At 38.3% G+C, this 16,930-nt stretch overlaps 1 protein-coding gene across 5 annotated transcripts in view; it reads right to left on the bottom strand.

The window, feature by feature from the left end:
• The window catches only part of IMMT (inner membrane mitochondrial protein), a 41,297-nt gene that overhangs the window by 23,331 nt on the left and 1,036 nt on the right, over positions 1-16,930 (bottom strand). For all 5 annotated transcript variants that reach the window (XM_035001126.1, XM_035001123.1, XM_035001122.1 and 2 more), the window contains exons 2-3: positions 3,614-3,687; positions 2,693-2,882 (exon numbers count right to left, since the gene is read on the bottom strand). In XM_035001126.1, the coding sequence (XP_034857017.1) occupies positions 2,693-2,882; positions 3,614-3,687 (264 nt within the window). The remainder of the gene's footprint in view (positions 1-2,692; positions 2,883-3,613; positions 3,688-16,930) is intronic.

Raw genomic sequence — 16,930 nt, 5'->3', positions numbered from 1 at the left:
TTTTAAGTTTATCTTCTCTCAATATTTATTATCTATGCATAAATAATCATGTTGGCACCAAAAGGATTATCATGAAATAAAATGCACAGCTTCTAAAAGCAAGAAGTTGGTAACAATGTGCAAGAGTAGAGAATGAGTAAATGGTAAAAATTAAAAAATAAAACACTAACTGCTACTGTAATTCAGAGGTGAGAGAATACACTTTGGTGTATGTAGTGAAGGATGTAGGTCTTGAAGAGAACATTAGTAGGCAAAAGAAAGGAAGCCGCTCTGGGTACAAGCCCACCAAGGGAAAAGTTGTGCAAGTGGAAGCGATCTTTGTTTAGCTCTCTGCTTTAACACAGGCCCTTGAAACAGTGTCTGGTATGTAATAATCACTTGATTGACATTTGCTGAATAAATGATGGAAAGCACAAGGTAGGGCACCTGGGTGGCTCAGTTGGTTAAGCGACTGCCTCCGGCTCAGGTCATGATCCTGGAGTCCCTGGATCAAGTCCCGCATCAGGCTCCCTGCTCAGCAGGGAGTCTGCTTCTCCCTCTGACCCTTCCCCCTCTCATGTGCTCTCTCTCATTCTCTCTCTCTCAAATAAATAAATAAAATCTTTAAAAAAAAAAAAAAAAAGAAAGCACAAGGTGTATTTGTAAGGTAAACTGGCATGAAGCTAAGGATTTATGTGCAGGACCATTCAGAGATAAGGTTGGAAAGGTAAGTAAGAGCCAGACTGCCAAGTGTGTTAAATGTCAACCTAAAAACCAGCAAAAACCATAAACTACAGAATAAAGGCTAGCTTTATTTATTTATATACAAATGGCTAGCTCCTAGGCTAACTTTTAACCACTCCTGGCTTTACTCTCCTTATTCAGAACATGAAACAATGTCTAAAGTCTCTCTAGTTTTTCATTCTGTGGTCTTCTGTCTTTCAAATGATAATAAATATATAAAAGTTACTGATAAGTGATAACATGAAAATATCATAAAAATGTGATAGCACTTATTTTAGAAGATTCTCTGGTACTGACATGAGGATGGCCTAGATTATGGTAGAAGGAGAGATCTCCGGGGTGGAGACTGGGAAGAAAGTCTTGTGGGGGGGGTGGGCAGGAAAAAGTCTAGTGTGGATATGAAGTGATAAAGGTCAGAAGTGGGATGACAGTTGTAATGCAAGAAAAAAAATAAGTATCAGAGATTAAACAAGATATGATAGCTAACAAAATATAGGCAACTATGAAGATGAACCTAAGAATTCTAACCTAACTATGTGACAGCATGGTACTACCTGTAACACAAAAAAAGCCAATCAAGAAGAGTGTAACTTTTGAGGTGGTGCAGTATGAACCTGCCAAGTAATCCAAGTGGAAATGTTCAGCAGGATAGCTAAAGTGGAATGAGAAGAGGCCATGACTCTTGAGAGAGATAAACACAAGTAATCTACAAAGAATGACACCTGAAGTCATGTCAAGCAAGAAAAGAATGCTACTCTCAACTGTTCAGCCTTATTCCTAGAATTGCTCTCAGCTATTTCTCCTGGGTCATGTAGGTTAAAATAGACCCAAGATTTTAGAATGAATCCACAGAATTCTGTTCCTTGACTACTAAAGTTGCAAAACTGTCTCTCTTGGCCAGCACAGACATTATAAAGTTCATATGGAAGAATAAATGATGTGGAAGACTATTTTGAAAAAGCATGACAGGGTCAGGGGGCGCCTGGGTGGCTCAGATGGTTAAGCGTCTGCCTTCGGCTCAGGTCATGATCTCAGAGTCCTGGGATCGAGCCCCGCATCGGGCTCCCTGCTCCTTGGGAGCCTGCTTCTCCCTCTGCCTCTCTCTCTCTCTCTCTCTCTGTCTGTCATGAATAAATAAATTAAAAAAAAAAAAAATCTTTAAAGAAAAAAAAAAAGCATGACAGGGTCAGGGGAAGCTGTCAGAGGACACTTGCTTTTCCAATTATTAATGTTGTGATAGGACTGACCTCTAGACTATGCTAGATACTACAGAACAGAAGCCCACCCAATTTCTAAGAAAGTACTAATCAGCCATGTCCAGCCTCACAGCATAAAGAAATACCCAAGACCAAATCAGCAAAACTCCATGATCTCTTTTGTAAATTTTTTTTCAAGCAGTTGTTTGAATGAACAATTATTTAAGATGTTTTTAAAAAATTTTAAGCCTGGGGCGGAGGGGGGGGGGGGAGGTTCAAACTCTGAATATGTACAAAGTTCCAGAAATACCAGAAGATATTCCTGTCAACCAATCAGTAAGTAGCTGAAAATTCTGTGACTCTTGTTTTGTGGTCTAAAAAGAGCCACTACTAACTATAAATAACCCTTGGGTTCTGTGTCATGACCATTCTATGTTTATGTTTTTAGTGTTGTAAGTCAGAGCTTGATAGCTGCAACAGTGTAGGCTGTCACAACCACCCTCTATCCACAGGACAACCACAGTTACCTCTGCCCAAGCAGCCTCTTCCATTTACTCTCATGTGCCACGCAATTATTTTCTATGTAGTGGGTACTAATGAGAACACTTAACTCAGAAGGGATAAAAATCCAACTCTACAAATTAATGTTAAAGGAAACTAGTAAACACACATCTGGCAAGTTCTACGGAATTATAAGATATTTTCAGGATGAAAACAACCTGCTTTTACAAGTATTCCATAGGATAAACTGAAATATTGTTTAAAACTCTTACCGGCTTCTTTGGCAACGGAACAGGATAAGGTGGGGAACCAAGAACCATTTCAAAGAGTTTGTCTGAGTAAGGTATGGTTTTCTCCACACTTTCCCGGAAATGGGAATCCCATTTGGCATACAGGATAGTGCCACCAATACCTCCACCAACAAACAAAAGGCCAGCTCCAGCAATTTTACCAGGGGACAACCTAAGTGAAAGAAACAGGAAACACATTTATATTTCTTGGTTCTCCCAAACCTACTTTCTTAGACCAATGTAAAAGTCTCAAAGACCTCTAACCTCTACCCCTCTACTGCTGATTCAGATCACAGCAGCCGAGTTTATTACTATAGCTGCACATCACCTTTCCCTGATTTGCTTTAAAACATGTCTGCAATAGAAAATAACATTTACTTATGTATATTTTTTAAGTATAGTAATATCTAGAGTAGGAAGAATGAAGTAATCTACCCTGTAACAGTCAAAATTCAAGATGTTAAAAAAAATTCAAGATGTTCACAATCAAGAGATTTCCTTTGAACCCAAAAAAAGAAGTATCACTAACTTTTAAAGCTCCTCTCCTCTTAATAAAACATTTCTGTAAATAAAATAAACCCTTTACAAAAGACAGACAATACAAATATCAGATAAAACGAATACTTTTAAAATTATAATATGCTGAGCTCCGGATATAAATCTATTAGCCACAGAATGGAAGACAGCATATGGGGGAGGGAAGCTGTCTACCTTGGATGCCATCCAACTACAAAAAAACCAAAAGGAGCATCATTACAAATTTTCACAGCAAAACTCCAGTGTTTGTACCCCTTAACAAAAAAAAGATTTTAAGCAGCTATTTCCATATTCATGGGAAAGAAATGCACCCACACCTCTTTACACATGATTAAAAGCCCATTTACGGGGAGACACACCACATACCTAGAACCACCTGAAGTAGAGTATCTACGGCATGGTCGTAATGGACGGAGGACAAATTTCCCACAGAGACAACTCTAGAGAGGAAGGAAAAAACATCACAACCAATGCAGAAGGAATCTGGAAAGCTTTTAGGGTGGTAACTCAGATGTAATATCTTTATTACACATGCCTTTGTTAAAAAATTATTTTATTTTCAGAAATCAACCATGAAACATTCTTACTGACCCTTAACAACAATGATGCTTCCAGTCCCCAAGGCTCACATAAGATTATTTTTAAGGTTAAAAAAAATGCTTATCAGATTATGATTAGCACTTTTAAGTGTTATGTACACTATTTCTTGGCTACGACTGGAATTTGCCATATGTTTTAATTGGCAAGAAAAAATAAAATAGTATAAAATATCTATTTTTACTTAGTAAGTTTAATTTAGACATCTGAAAAATCACCCAGGGCTCCATCCTAGGATCCTGAGATCATGACCTGAGCTGAAGGCAGACACTTAACTGACGAACCACCCAGGCACCCCTAAAAGTCAAAAATTTTAAGAAAAAAATTGTAACGTTATAAATGCTCAAGTAAATACTTATGTCCATGTAACTAGTCTATCTTTACTCAAAAGCAAATTATCAGACCAACACTCTGAAATTCGTTTAAATCAAAGTAAAGCACATAAATGCAAATGTTTCTTAACAATATGTGAATCCCTTAAATAAAACAAATGAACACCTATCAGAATGCTATTGGGGAAGGTTTTGATAAACTTAAAGTCATTCATAGCAATCCATCTGAAATTTCAAATTTATTGCATCAGTATCATCTTTCCTTATACCAACTAGAAAATCAAATTGCAACAAGGCAAGGGGGAAAATGCATTCTCTGGGTTCCTTGATGAAACTACATTCAAAGAATATCAGAAAAACACAAATTTCCTTTTAGAAATATCTTAAATTCAAAGAAACTTGATAGGCCATATAAAACTACTCTAGAATTACAGCTGCAATTTATGCTCTAAGCCTGAAGGTAAGTAAACATTAACGTCTTAACACATTTAGGGGAAAAAAGTAACCAGTTAGATGTTTTACGAAACGTAAAGAAGTTATAGTTGGTATTTTAAAAGCATTTCAATTATCTTACGTGTAGAATTCTCAACATCTTTCAACTGTATTTAACAGAAAAGCATGTTTTCCTACCGTTCTGTAAAGCAGATTATATGACATTTTATTTTATTTTATTTTTTTAAAGATTTTATTTATTTATTTGAGAGAGAGAATGAGATAGAGAGAGAGCATGAGAGGGGGGAGGGTCAGAGAGAGAAGCAGACTCCCTGCTGAGCAGGGAGCCCGATGTGGGACTCGATCCCGGGACTCCAGGATCATGACCTGAGCCGAAGGCAGTCGCTCAACCAACTGAGCCACCCAGGCACCCTATATGACATTTTAAACAGAACTGCATCTACCTTTATATGCCAACAGCTCCATTTTGTTGAGTTAGAAATTATTAGGAAATGATTAAAGTTGTACTTAAGATTCTATACTTTCACAGGTACAAAGAAGTATTCAAGTCAAAAATTAAGACACTGTTCACAGTGGATAACCAGCTACCTGGAACATCAAGCAGCAAACATTACAGTGGAAAACTGAATCTGGGAAGTATAAAACCAAATTAACACTAGAACCCAAGAATACCTTATTTCACATCAGTATTTATTTTTTAACCTGTTTCTTTTTCCATCTTCTACTTTCTTTTACCTTGACCCTCTTCCCTCCTTGACAGAATATATCTGATGTGACTGTAAGTTTACACTTCTTAGTATGAAGAAAATTAAAACATAAACTTTAAAATCAAAATTCAAAAGTTGCATACAGTAGGGTCTCCTTCACTACTTCTGTCCCCCAGCCACTCAGATCCCCTCTCCATAAGCAACCAATGCTATCAGTTTCCTGTATATCCAGAGATATTTTGTGAGAGAATTCCCAAAACGCCCACTAACACAAATACCATAATATACACCCAGTTCTGAAGTGAAGTTCATTCAACAAGATGTATCTGTGATCCTTCTGTATCAGTCAATGAACTCTTCCCAGTGGGTTTTACGGAGATTCATTATTCCACTGCATGGACGTTATTTAATGTACTTAACCAGCCCCCTTTTGATGGACAGTGAGGTTCAGTCTAAATTTTTGTTATAATAAATAACGCTGCCTGGGAAATATACATTATTTTGGGTCAATTCTTAAAGTAAAATTTGCAATGTTGATAAATACTGCCAAAGTAGTCAAAATGTCTTCTAGTAATATGAGAGTATGTTTTCTCACAGCCTGCCGAACACACACGTTCAGTACAGTCTTAATCACAATTTCCTTTATTATGACTGATATCTTTTCATGTATTTATGATGTTATTTCCTTTTCTATGAATGATCAGAGTGCATCTTTTGACCACTTTTATTATTTCTTTACTTTTATTTATTACTGCTGTTCATACACACTTTTTTTCTAAAATAAAATAAAGGGACACCTGGGTGGCTCAGTCAGTTAAGCATCTGCTTTCCGCTCAGGTCATGACCCCAGCGTCCTGGGATCAAGTCCCACATCAGGCTCCCTGCTCAGCGGAGAGCCTGCTTCTCCCTCAGCCTGCTGCTCCCCCTGCTTGTGCGTGCGTGCTCTCTCTCTCTGGTACTTAATAAAACTGTTTAGTGAATGTTTCCTTACACCCAGTTTCACTTTTTTTTTGAGTATAGGTGACACACAATGTTACATTAGTTTCACATATCCAACATGGTGATTCAACAAGTCTATGTTATGCTGTGCTCACCCCAAGTGCAGCTACAATCTATCATCATACAATGCTGTTACAATATCAATGACTATGTTCCCTATACCGTACTTCTTATTCCCCTTACTCATTCCATAACTGGAAGCCTGTACCTCCCACACCCCTTCACCTACTTTGCCCTTCCCCCTCCTCCTCCCTTTAGTTTATTCTCTGTATTTATAGGTCTGACTCTGCTGTTTATTCATTTGGTCTTTAGATTCCACACACAAGTGAAATCATATGGTATTTGTCTTTCTCTGTTTTGACCACTTTTAAGTAAGACTGATCTTCTTCATATCCTCTTCTCTTTATATATGACAAGAAATTAGCCACGTGTCTGCTAATCACAAATGTTTTCATCCAGTTTGTGATCTGCTTTTTATATTTGTTCATGGTAGTTTACATCATGCAAAAAATTATTTTTATGTAGTCAAAACTGTCAATCTTATATGGCTTCTGTGTTTCTCATATTCTTAGAAAGTCACCCTCAGAATTATAAAATAATTCTTCCATGTTTCCTCTATCACAGTTTCATTTTTTTAAATATATAAATCCTTGGAATTAGTGTAAGGTACGGAGTCAACCTTATTTTTTTCCAAATATCTATTCAGTTGTCCCTAAATCATAGACTGAACAATTTTTTCCAATGATTTGAAATGCCACCTTTGGGCGCCTGGGTGGCTCAGTTGGTTAAGCGACTGCCTTCGGCTCAGGTCATGATCCTGGAGTCCCGCATCGGGCTCCCCGTTCAGCAGAGAGTCTGCTTCTCCCTCTGACCCTCTCCCCTCTCATGCTCTCTCTACCTCATTCTCTCTCTCAAATAAATAAATCTTAAAAAAAAAGAAATGCCACCTTTAAAATACACCAAATGCCTTGATGCATTTAGATTTCCTATTTTATTCCACTGATCTACACTAATACTACCATATTTTAATGACTGCATCTTAGAATTAGCTTTTAATCTGGTAGGGCTTGTCCTCTCTTTGAGTACTATTATTTTTTCAGAATTTTTCTGTCTACTCCTTTCTTTTCTTCTTTTGAAAGCTGAGCTATCAAAATGCTTTCAATTAAACAACACACCATCAATTATAAGATGCACTCTGGGGGCACCAGGGTGGCTCAGTCAGTTAAGCATCTGCCTTTGGCTCAGGTCATGATCTCAGGGTCCTGGGATCAAGCCCTGAGTCAGGCCCTTCCCCACTCCCCACCGCCCATGCTTGCTCTCGTGCTCTCTCTCAAATAAATAAAATCTTTAAAAAAAAAAAAAAGATGCAGGGCGCCTGGGTGGCTCAGATGGTTAAGCGTCTGCCTTCGGCTCAGGTCATGATCCCAGGGTCCTGGGATCAAGTCCCACGTCAGGCTCCAGGCTCAGCGGGGAGCCTGCTTCTCCCTCTGACCCTCTCCCCTCTCATGCTGTTTCTCTCTCGCTCGCTCTCTAAAAAATAAATAAAATCTTTAAAAAATTAAAAATTAAAAAATTAAAAATTAAAAAAAAGATGCACCCTGATTTAAGGAGGGATAAACGTGTGGGGGGGGGGGTAATCTTTCATGGCCAAAATCTGATAGCAGTAAAGTTTCCTACTTCTGTATGAGAAAAAAGTAGAAATGAGAATTGTATCATGACTCAAATATATAGGGCTTTTATCTGAACTAGTGGCTCTTGATTTTAAAAAATTTAAGTATCCTATTCATTAGCCTACTCTCATATTCTATGTAGCATTTAATATCCTAAGTAGTTTCAAAAGTCAGAAAAATTTTTTTATGGTTTTATCACCCAAGTATGAGTCCCTATAGACACCACAGTGTAGTTTTACCTATAAAAAAAGAAATCTTCTAAGTCTCTTTTAATCTATACGTTTTCCCTCCAATAATTAATTTGTTGAAGAACCTGGGTTGCTTGACCTGTAGAATTTTCCACAGACTGGATTTTATTTAAGGTGCAATTTAACATGATCCTGTCTTCTGTATTCCCTGAAAACCAGAGGTAGATCCAGACACCTGCTCAAACTCAGGTTTAGTCTCTCTGGCAAAACTTTAGGTGGTGTTGTGTTCTCTCATCAGAAGGCACACGGTATCTGGTTATCTCTCTTTTTATGATGTTATCAATTGCATTGATGTACAATGTCTAAATCCATTAATTTACTGGAAGTTGTAGAAGATGGTAATTCTATTATTTTTCATTTATTATTTGACATATCTTATAAAGAGATGTTTCCCCTCATCTACAATTTGGTTACCCAAAGTACAGTTCATATAGGAAAGGCAGGATAAATGCTTTTTATCCTTTTATCCACTTATCCTCTGATAATGACCAATTGTGGATTTTTTCATTTATTAATTGTGACAACTTATATTTTCTAAAAATTGTTACATTTCCCATCCCACCTGGTTTCCCAGAACCTTGCCATTTTCCCCAGAACCTTGCAACTGCATGAGCCCAGAAATCCTTAGACCTAAGAGATAATTTATGTTTGTTATTTTCATTTATATAATTTTTACCTATATGATAAATGTTATTACTATAAAATAGTAAGTAAAATGATGCTGTTATTTAATACCACTACGTTTGGGGTGATCTGTTATATAGCTATAACCAAACAAATACTGGTACCTAGAAGTAAGGGTGGCTGCAATAAAACATAAAGCACATGGGGTGGAGGGTAATAGTTGGAAGGACCTTGAAGAGACTTCACAGAAGCCTTATGGCCTCCACAGAGTGTTGGTAAGGGCTTAAGTAAGAAAAATGTTTTTGGAACCTAGAGAAAAAAGGGATCTTTGTTATGTAAGTGTCAGAAGTTTGTCAAAACTGTCACCTGTGGTAAGTCATACAAAATAGAAAAATAGAAGCTGTACCTAATGAACTGATGGATTTAGCTAAAGAGTTCCAAGCAGAATGCTCAAAAGTGCCAACTAGTTTCTTTGGAGCAGGATATAAAGGTATAAATGAGCTTCAAAACAAACCAAAAGACCTATCTAGTTTTCAAGCACAATTTAAAGGAAATATTAAGGAGCCAGGACTTTATAGGCTCAAAAATAAAACTTTTTCTCATTCTCATCCTCTCCAGTTGGCAAAAATCCTTTAAGACCTCGAAGTTCTGAGGAGTTGCTCCTTACAGAATCTTTTCACGCAGAGAAAAGGCCCCTTGGGGATCCTAAGGGTGTACTTCCCATAGTCTTTTTGTTAAATAACAGGGCTACTAAGAATTTTAAGGGTTTTACTCTACAGCAGCTCACAGGAGTCCAAAACGGTAAAGGGCTTACCTTGATAATCATGGGTGTGGCTTTTTTATCTAATGGAGAAAACCCCAATAAAATCCACAGGAAACCAAAGTTAACTATATTTTCTTGAAAAGGAAGGATAATTCAAGGGATGAAACCAAGAGCCCAGAGTAGAACCAAGAGTTATGAAGAATCATTACCAATCAGTAAGAATTAAGAAATTAGCAGCACGTACCCAACAAGATTTTACATGTTATGAACAGTGACTGCTACATGCGGTCTTGTTTCCTGCCCTTTTGAATGGGAGTATCTAGAATGCCTGTCACACTGTACTGTATGATGGGTATACGGGGAGCAGATGACTTGCCTCTTTAGTTCACAGGTTATTAGACTGAAAGGAAAAGTGCTTATGGAGCCATACCCCAGGGAGCACATATGCATCTAAGACATCCTGTCTGCAAAGACACCACATGCAGGGGTTCTAGCCAACAGTCCCCGCTGAGGTGTCAGCTGCAGCCGGTATCAACTGCCAGACACGAAAGTGAGGAAGCCTTTGAGGTGACTCTATCCCTAGCCACTGTGTGACTACAACCTCATGAGGGACACTGAGCAGAAACTGCCCAGCTGAGCCCAGGCGAACCCCAAAACTGAGCGAGGCAGCAATAAATTATTCTTCTACCCCAAGCTCAAGGTGGCTTATGTAGCTATAGCTAACCAAAACAGTATCTTTATGAACTCATGAATTTAAACACTTTTCAAAAAAATTGTCCCATCTTTGGCCAACAGACTCCACTTCAAATTTAAAACATATCATTTTGTTATTTTAATTTTACATATATATATAAAATATATATATAATGTACATATATATATAAATATAACTGTGTCTCTCTACTTCAGCCCATCTGCAAATACCTGGTGTCAAGTTTTTTCCCCCATCTGTAGTAAAATTCACTTATAAAAATCAACCACTTTATATATACAAAATTTTTAATATTTTATTTATTTGACAAAGATAGAGAAAGAGAGAACAAGCAGGGGGAGCGGCAGGCAGAGGGAGAGGGAGAAGCAGGATCTCCACTGAGCAGGGAACCCGATGTGGGACTCCATCGTAGGATGCCAAGATCATGACCTGAGCCGAAGGCAGAAGCTTAACCGACAGCCACACAGGCGCCCCAAATTCAACCGTCTTAACATGTACAATTCAGTTACATTAGTACATCCACAGTGCTGTACAACAACCACCACTATTTCGTTCTAGAACATTTGCATCACTCCAAAAGGAAATCCCTGTACCAACTAGGCAGTCTCTCCATTCACCCCTCTCCCCAGCCACTGCAAACACTATCTACTTTCTGGCTCTACGGCTATTTGGTACAAATGGAATCATACAATATGTGGCCTTTTGAGCCTGGCTTCTTTAACTTGGTATAATGTTTTCAAGCTTCATCCATGTTGTAGCATGTATCATATATGTATCATGTACTTTCCTTTGGGGGCTGACTGGAGTATTTCATCTATGGATATATCATATTTTGTTTATCCAGACATCACCTGATGGACATGTGGGTTGTCTCCATCTTTTGGCTACTGTAAATAGTGCTATATTTCTCTGCAAGTTTCTGTTTGAACACCTGTTTTCAATTTTGGGAGGCGTGGAAGTGCAGGGTCATATGGTAATTCTATGTTTGACTCTGCATCATTTTACATTCCCACCAGCAATGTATAAGGGCTCCATTTTCTCCACAGCCTCACTAACACCTGTTACTTTCTGTTTTATTATAGGCTTACTAGCGAGTATGAAGTGGCTATTTCATTGTGGTTCTGATTTCCATTTCCCTAATGCCAATGGATGTTTATTATCTTTTCGTATCTTCTTTGGATAAATGTCTATTCAAATCCTTTGCCCATGTTTTATTAGGGTTGTCTTTTTTGTTGTTGAGCTGTAGGAGTTCTTTACATATTCTGGATACTAGATCCTTATCAGATATATGATTTGAAAATATTTTCTCCCATTCTTTTCACTCACTTCAGTGTTCTCTGATGAACAAAAATTTTTATTTTTGATAAAACCCAATTTATCTTTTATTTCTTTTGGAGTCATATCTAAGAAACCATTAAATCTAAGTCGGCCTCTAGAGCTCTCTTTCTTAAGCACCAAGCTAATCTCTTTATTTATATAAACGAAATATCCTACTTGAACACACTTCTTAGTTCTGGAATTCCTTTTTATTAATAACCTATCAGGTGGGAAAAACTATACTGTTTCAAAGCAATCTGCCTTGACATATAACCTTATAACAAATGTTACAAGGTTAGCATTACTGTTTCTAACCTACAGAAACATGATTTAAAAAAGAGAGAGAGAGATGTGCCTGGGTGGCTCAGTCAGTTAAGCAACTGCCTTCGGCTCAGGTCATGATCCTTGTGTCTCGGGATCGAGCCCCATCTCAGGCTCCCTACTGGGCGGGGAATCTGCTTGTCCCTCTCCCTATGCCTCTGCCTCTCCCTCCACTCATGCTTTTGCTTGCGCTCTCTCACTCTCAATAAAATCTTTCAAATAAATAAAATTAAAATAAAAACAAAAAAGATACACCTACAATTCCCACATTAAGTTCTTGCACAAACCATCTATCTATTCCGTAGCTCCAAACGAAGGTAAACATACAAAAAGAAATCAGATTCTAGCATTACAACCTGGAAACAAGAGACTATAATAAATAATCCCCTCACATGAACCCCATCTGGAGGTTCCAGATTTCCCCTCTAGATTTTGCCAGTAGCTATAACTGCCGATGTTTTGGTGGGTTTTGTCATAAGGATTCCTCCCACACAAACAAAAGACACCCATAAGTTAATGCCCAGCTCTACATTTGAAATGCAGATTAGTATATGACAACTTTTTCTACAGTTAACTTAAAATATTTTATAAGAATAATGAAATAAGGGGCGCCTGGGTGGGTCAGTCAGTTAAGCGTCTGCCTTCAGCTCAGGTTATGGTCCTAGGGTCCTAGGATTGAGTCCCACATCAAGCTCCTTGCTCATCAGGGAGTCTGCTTCTCGTTCTGCCTGCCGCTCTCCCTGCTTATGCTCTCTCTCTCTCTCTCTGACAAATAAAATCTTAAAAAAAAAAAAAAAAGGCAAAGAGCAAGCTGCATGACATACTAAAGTACTTTCTACCATGTATGCTTGGCAGGCATTACTGCTGAATAACATACTGTTTTACAATCAAAAAAAAAAAAATCCAGAAGGTGACAACTAAAAATCTCCACGCACAAACTCAAACCTAAACTAGCTTTGGCCATAAACAAACTGACTTCGTGAACCCTCAGGAACAATGCTTCTTTCCCTTCTTTTAAGTGATAAAACAGTTACGATTCTGCATATGCAGATGACCACTACCAAATCTATAGCTTAGGAGAGGACCGGGCTGAAAGCTCAACCCCTCCAAACTGAATGCCCAACTCAAAAAAGGTGGGGCCTGGTGATGCAAGCAGTTCTGGGACTAAGAAGACAAATGGTGTTAAGTCTGGGAAATAAATTGAGGAAGAACTTGAGTTCTGAAGCACATTTCTGGAAAGAAAGAGGACACAAAAGAGAACATTTCTGTTGAATATCCGTATGTAAGGAATTTAAGGATGATGAGTCAAGACAAAGAATAAGGCAGATGCCATTTGTGATAGTTAATTTTATGTCAACTTGGAGGGTGTTTCTGGAGATTAACATTTAAATCAGTAAACTGAATAAAGCAGATTGCCGTCAACAATGTGGGTGAGCCTCATCCAACCAGTTAAAGGCCTGACTAGAACAAAAAGATGAGCCTCCCCAAACAAGGGGGAATTCAGAGGACTGCTTTCATTCTGGAACAGCACATCAGCTCTCCAGGTCACCAGCCTTCAAACTAAAACCACACCACAGGTTCTCCTGGGTCTCTGCATATCAAGCCCCCCAGCTCTACTGCAGGTACTGGACTTGCTAGCCTCCACAACTGCGTAAGCCAATTCCATACAATAAATCCTTTTATCTATTACATACCCTATTGGTTCTGTTACTCTGGAGAACTCCAAATCACCATCAGAGGTTCTAAAACCTATGGGGTTTGGGGCGCCTGAGCGGCTCAATGGGTAAGCGTCCGACTTGTGATTTCAGTTCAGGTCATGATCTCAGGGTTGTGAGATCAGGCTCCTGCTGGGCATGGAGCCTACCTAAGATTCTCTCTCCCTCTCCTTCTGCCCCCCCTTCCCTCCCTCCCTCTCTAAAAAATTAAGTAAGATAAAATAAAATAAAATAAAACCTACGGGGCTATCAGGGAGATCACATCCACTTATGGATATTAAGAAAAATTAATAGAAAATAATTTATTTTTTAATTCAAACACATCACATTTACTGAGCATCTATCGGGAGTCAGTTACTAAGATCAGTACTAGAAATAGAGCAATAAAAAATATGGACATAGTCCCTTTGTGGAGCTTATATTTTAATGTGGCAAACCCACAATAAATATACATTATGTCAGGTAGTGGTAAGAGCTACAAAGTAAAAGTAGGGTAAGGGTAAGTTCAGAGTGATGCAAGGAAGAAAAGCCTCGTCAAAGGTCTACGTTGCATAGGGGAGGCCTCTCTGAAGGGAAGGTGATATTTGAGAATATATTAGAATGAAGTAAGTGAGCTAAGCAAAGATGTGTGGGAAGACTTCAGGGCAAAAGAAACAGCAAATGAAAAGGCAATGAGATTAAAATAAAATTAAAATAAATAGAAAGACAAGGCAATGAGGTATGTGCTACAGATACCAAAACAGAATGAGGCAGACTAGAAAATGAAACAGGCAAAGAGCACATCATGAAGAGCCTGGTGGGTGTGGTCAAGAGTTTGTATTTTATCTTCAATGTGATGGGATGTCAATGAAGGGCATGATGCGATCTGTATGCTTTTATAAAAGACTTTATTAACTACTATATAAAGAACTGACTCTAAGAGGGCAATAGTAAAAGCAGGAAAACATTAAAGAAGATGAAGTTCGATGGAGTGGAAAGAATTTTGACAAATAGAATGTTCTGGATAAAGTTGACAAAATCAAACAAGGAAAAGATTTGAGTACAAAGCTCAAAAGAGAAGCTAAAGAGTCATCTGCTTAGGGACTAAAGTTCTGAGAACTGATATAATCCCAAGTAATAGTATATAAAGAGATGGGACAACAATCCAATATCACTACACATCTATTAGAATTGCCAAAGTCCCTAACACTGACAACACCAAATGCTGATGAGGATGTGGAACAACAAGAACTCCCATTCATCACTGCTGGGAATGCAAAATGGTAGCCACTTTGAAAGACAGTTTGGCAGTTTCTTACAAAACTAAACATGTAATACAGCAATCATGCACCTTGGTATTTACCCAAAAGAGCTGGAAACTTATGTAAACACAAAACCCTGCACATGAATGTTTAGAACAGCTTTATTCATAATTGCTAAAACTTGGAAGCAACCAAGATATCCTTCAGTAGGTGAACGGATAAACTGTGGTACATCCAGACAATGGAATACTATTAAATGCTTTAAAAAAAAAAAAAAAGAGCTATCAAGCCATGAAGAGACACAGAAGAAAGTTAAATGCACGTTACCAAGTGAAAGGCTACACACTGTAAGATTCCATCTATATGACTTTTGGAAAGGCAAAAAGTGAACACCAGTGTAAACTATGGGCTTTGGGTGACTATGATATGCCCATTTAAGTTTATCACTTGTAATAAATGTACCACTCTGATGGGGGATATTGGTAATGGGGGAAGCTATGCATGGGGACAGGAGATATATGGGACAACTCTGTACCTTCCCCTCAATTTTGCTGCAAAGCTAGAACTGCTCTAAAAAAAAAAAAGTCTTAATTAAAATAAAAAGAGAGAGATGGGAAGAGAGGACCTTGGGGATATATTTGGAGGTACAAGAAGCAGATTCAACAAAGGAGAAAGAAGAGAGATGAAGGGTAAAACGGGCCCCTAGATACTACGTAAGAAAAGCCAAAATGGCAAAAAGTGTTACACAAAGCAACAATATCCAATGCTAAAGAATGACTGAGGAGGAGAATAAACCAATGAATTTTTCAAGAACGCAATTTCGAGACCATAAGAAAATGTGGATGCAAGTTACAAAAGGGTTCATATTTTAGTATTAAGCTTTAATCTCTTTTCTTAAACTTCCTAATTGGGATCCCAGTAAGTACAAAGTATTTTAATAAAGACAAGGAAAAAGTAATTTTGGACATTATGGCAGACAAGGAGACACATCAGTGACAACCATGACATAACATGACGGCAGAACAAGAGTGTGCCATAAAATGAGGGCTCCCCAAAGACAAACCAACAGTTCTGCCCTGAAAGGCAGCTCTACTTCCTCCATTCTTCTAGTCCCACTTGGGTACTATATTAGGAGGGATTCTAAGATGGCCCCCACAATCTCCACCCCCTATTAAGCCCATGATTAGGGCTGCAAGGCAAAAGGGATTTTGCAGGTGTAATTCAGGTAACTCATCAGTTGACTTTCAGTTAATCAAAGGGAGGTTTTCCAGGTGGGCCCGGCCCAATCTTAAAGCCCTTTACACACTGGTCTACAGATCAGAAACAGGAAAGTTAAGAGAGACTTCTGAAGTCACAGAGACAAACTCCTGGTAGCCTGCAAGAAAGCAAACACCCATGTTACTGAAATGCCTCTGAGCAAGACGCTTCAAGCAGCCTCTAAGAGAGTTAGGTGAGAGCAGACAAGAAAACAGGGACCTTAGTCCTTCAGCTGCAAGGGACTGAATTCTGCCACAGTGAACTCGGAAGAGGGCTCTGAGCTTCGGATGAGAAACATACCACCGTCAACACCTTGACTGCAACCTTGTGTGGCACCGAGCAAAGAATCCAGACCATTCATAACCAGAAAGTGTAAGATAATAAATGGGTGTTGTTTTAAGCTGCTAAATTTGCGACATTTCTTATGCATCAATAAAGAACTAATACAGACCCTACTTGCCTATAGAAGAGGCTGCTTCTATCCTGGCAACAAGTGAGGGGACAAGCAAACTTGAAGGAAAAAAGAATTGACTTTTATGATCTCTCACTCACTATGACTAGGGATTTTGTTCAATTACTACTTGAGTCACAGCACCTGTTTTACAATACATTTTTCCCACATATCAATATTCTGAAAATTGGCAATGGAAATAGTTTTATTTTTTTATTTCCAATTTTTTGCAATGGAAATAGTTTTATTTTTTTATTTCCAATTTTAGAAAATTAC

This window comes from Mirounga leonina, unplaced genomic scaffold (genome assembly GCF_011800145.1).
Source record: "Mirounga leonina isolate KUSES-001 unplaced genomic scaffold, KU_Mleo_1.0 Mir_125, whole genome shotgun sequence".
NCBI classification, from domain to species: Eukaryota; Metazoa; Chordata; class Mammalia; order Carnivora; family Phocidae; genus Mirounga; species Mirounga leonina.
The sequence above is the reverse complement of the archived record's forward strand: the minus strand, read 5'-3'. Positions and strand labels throughout refer to the sequence as shown.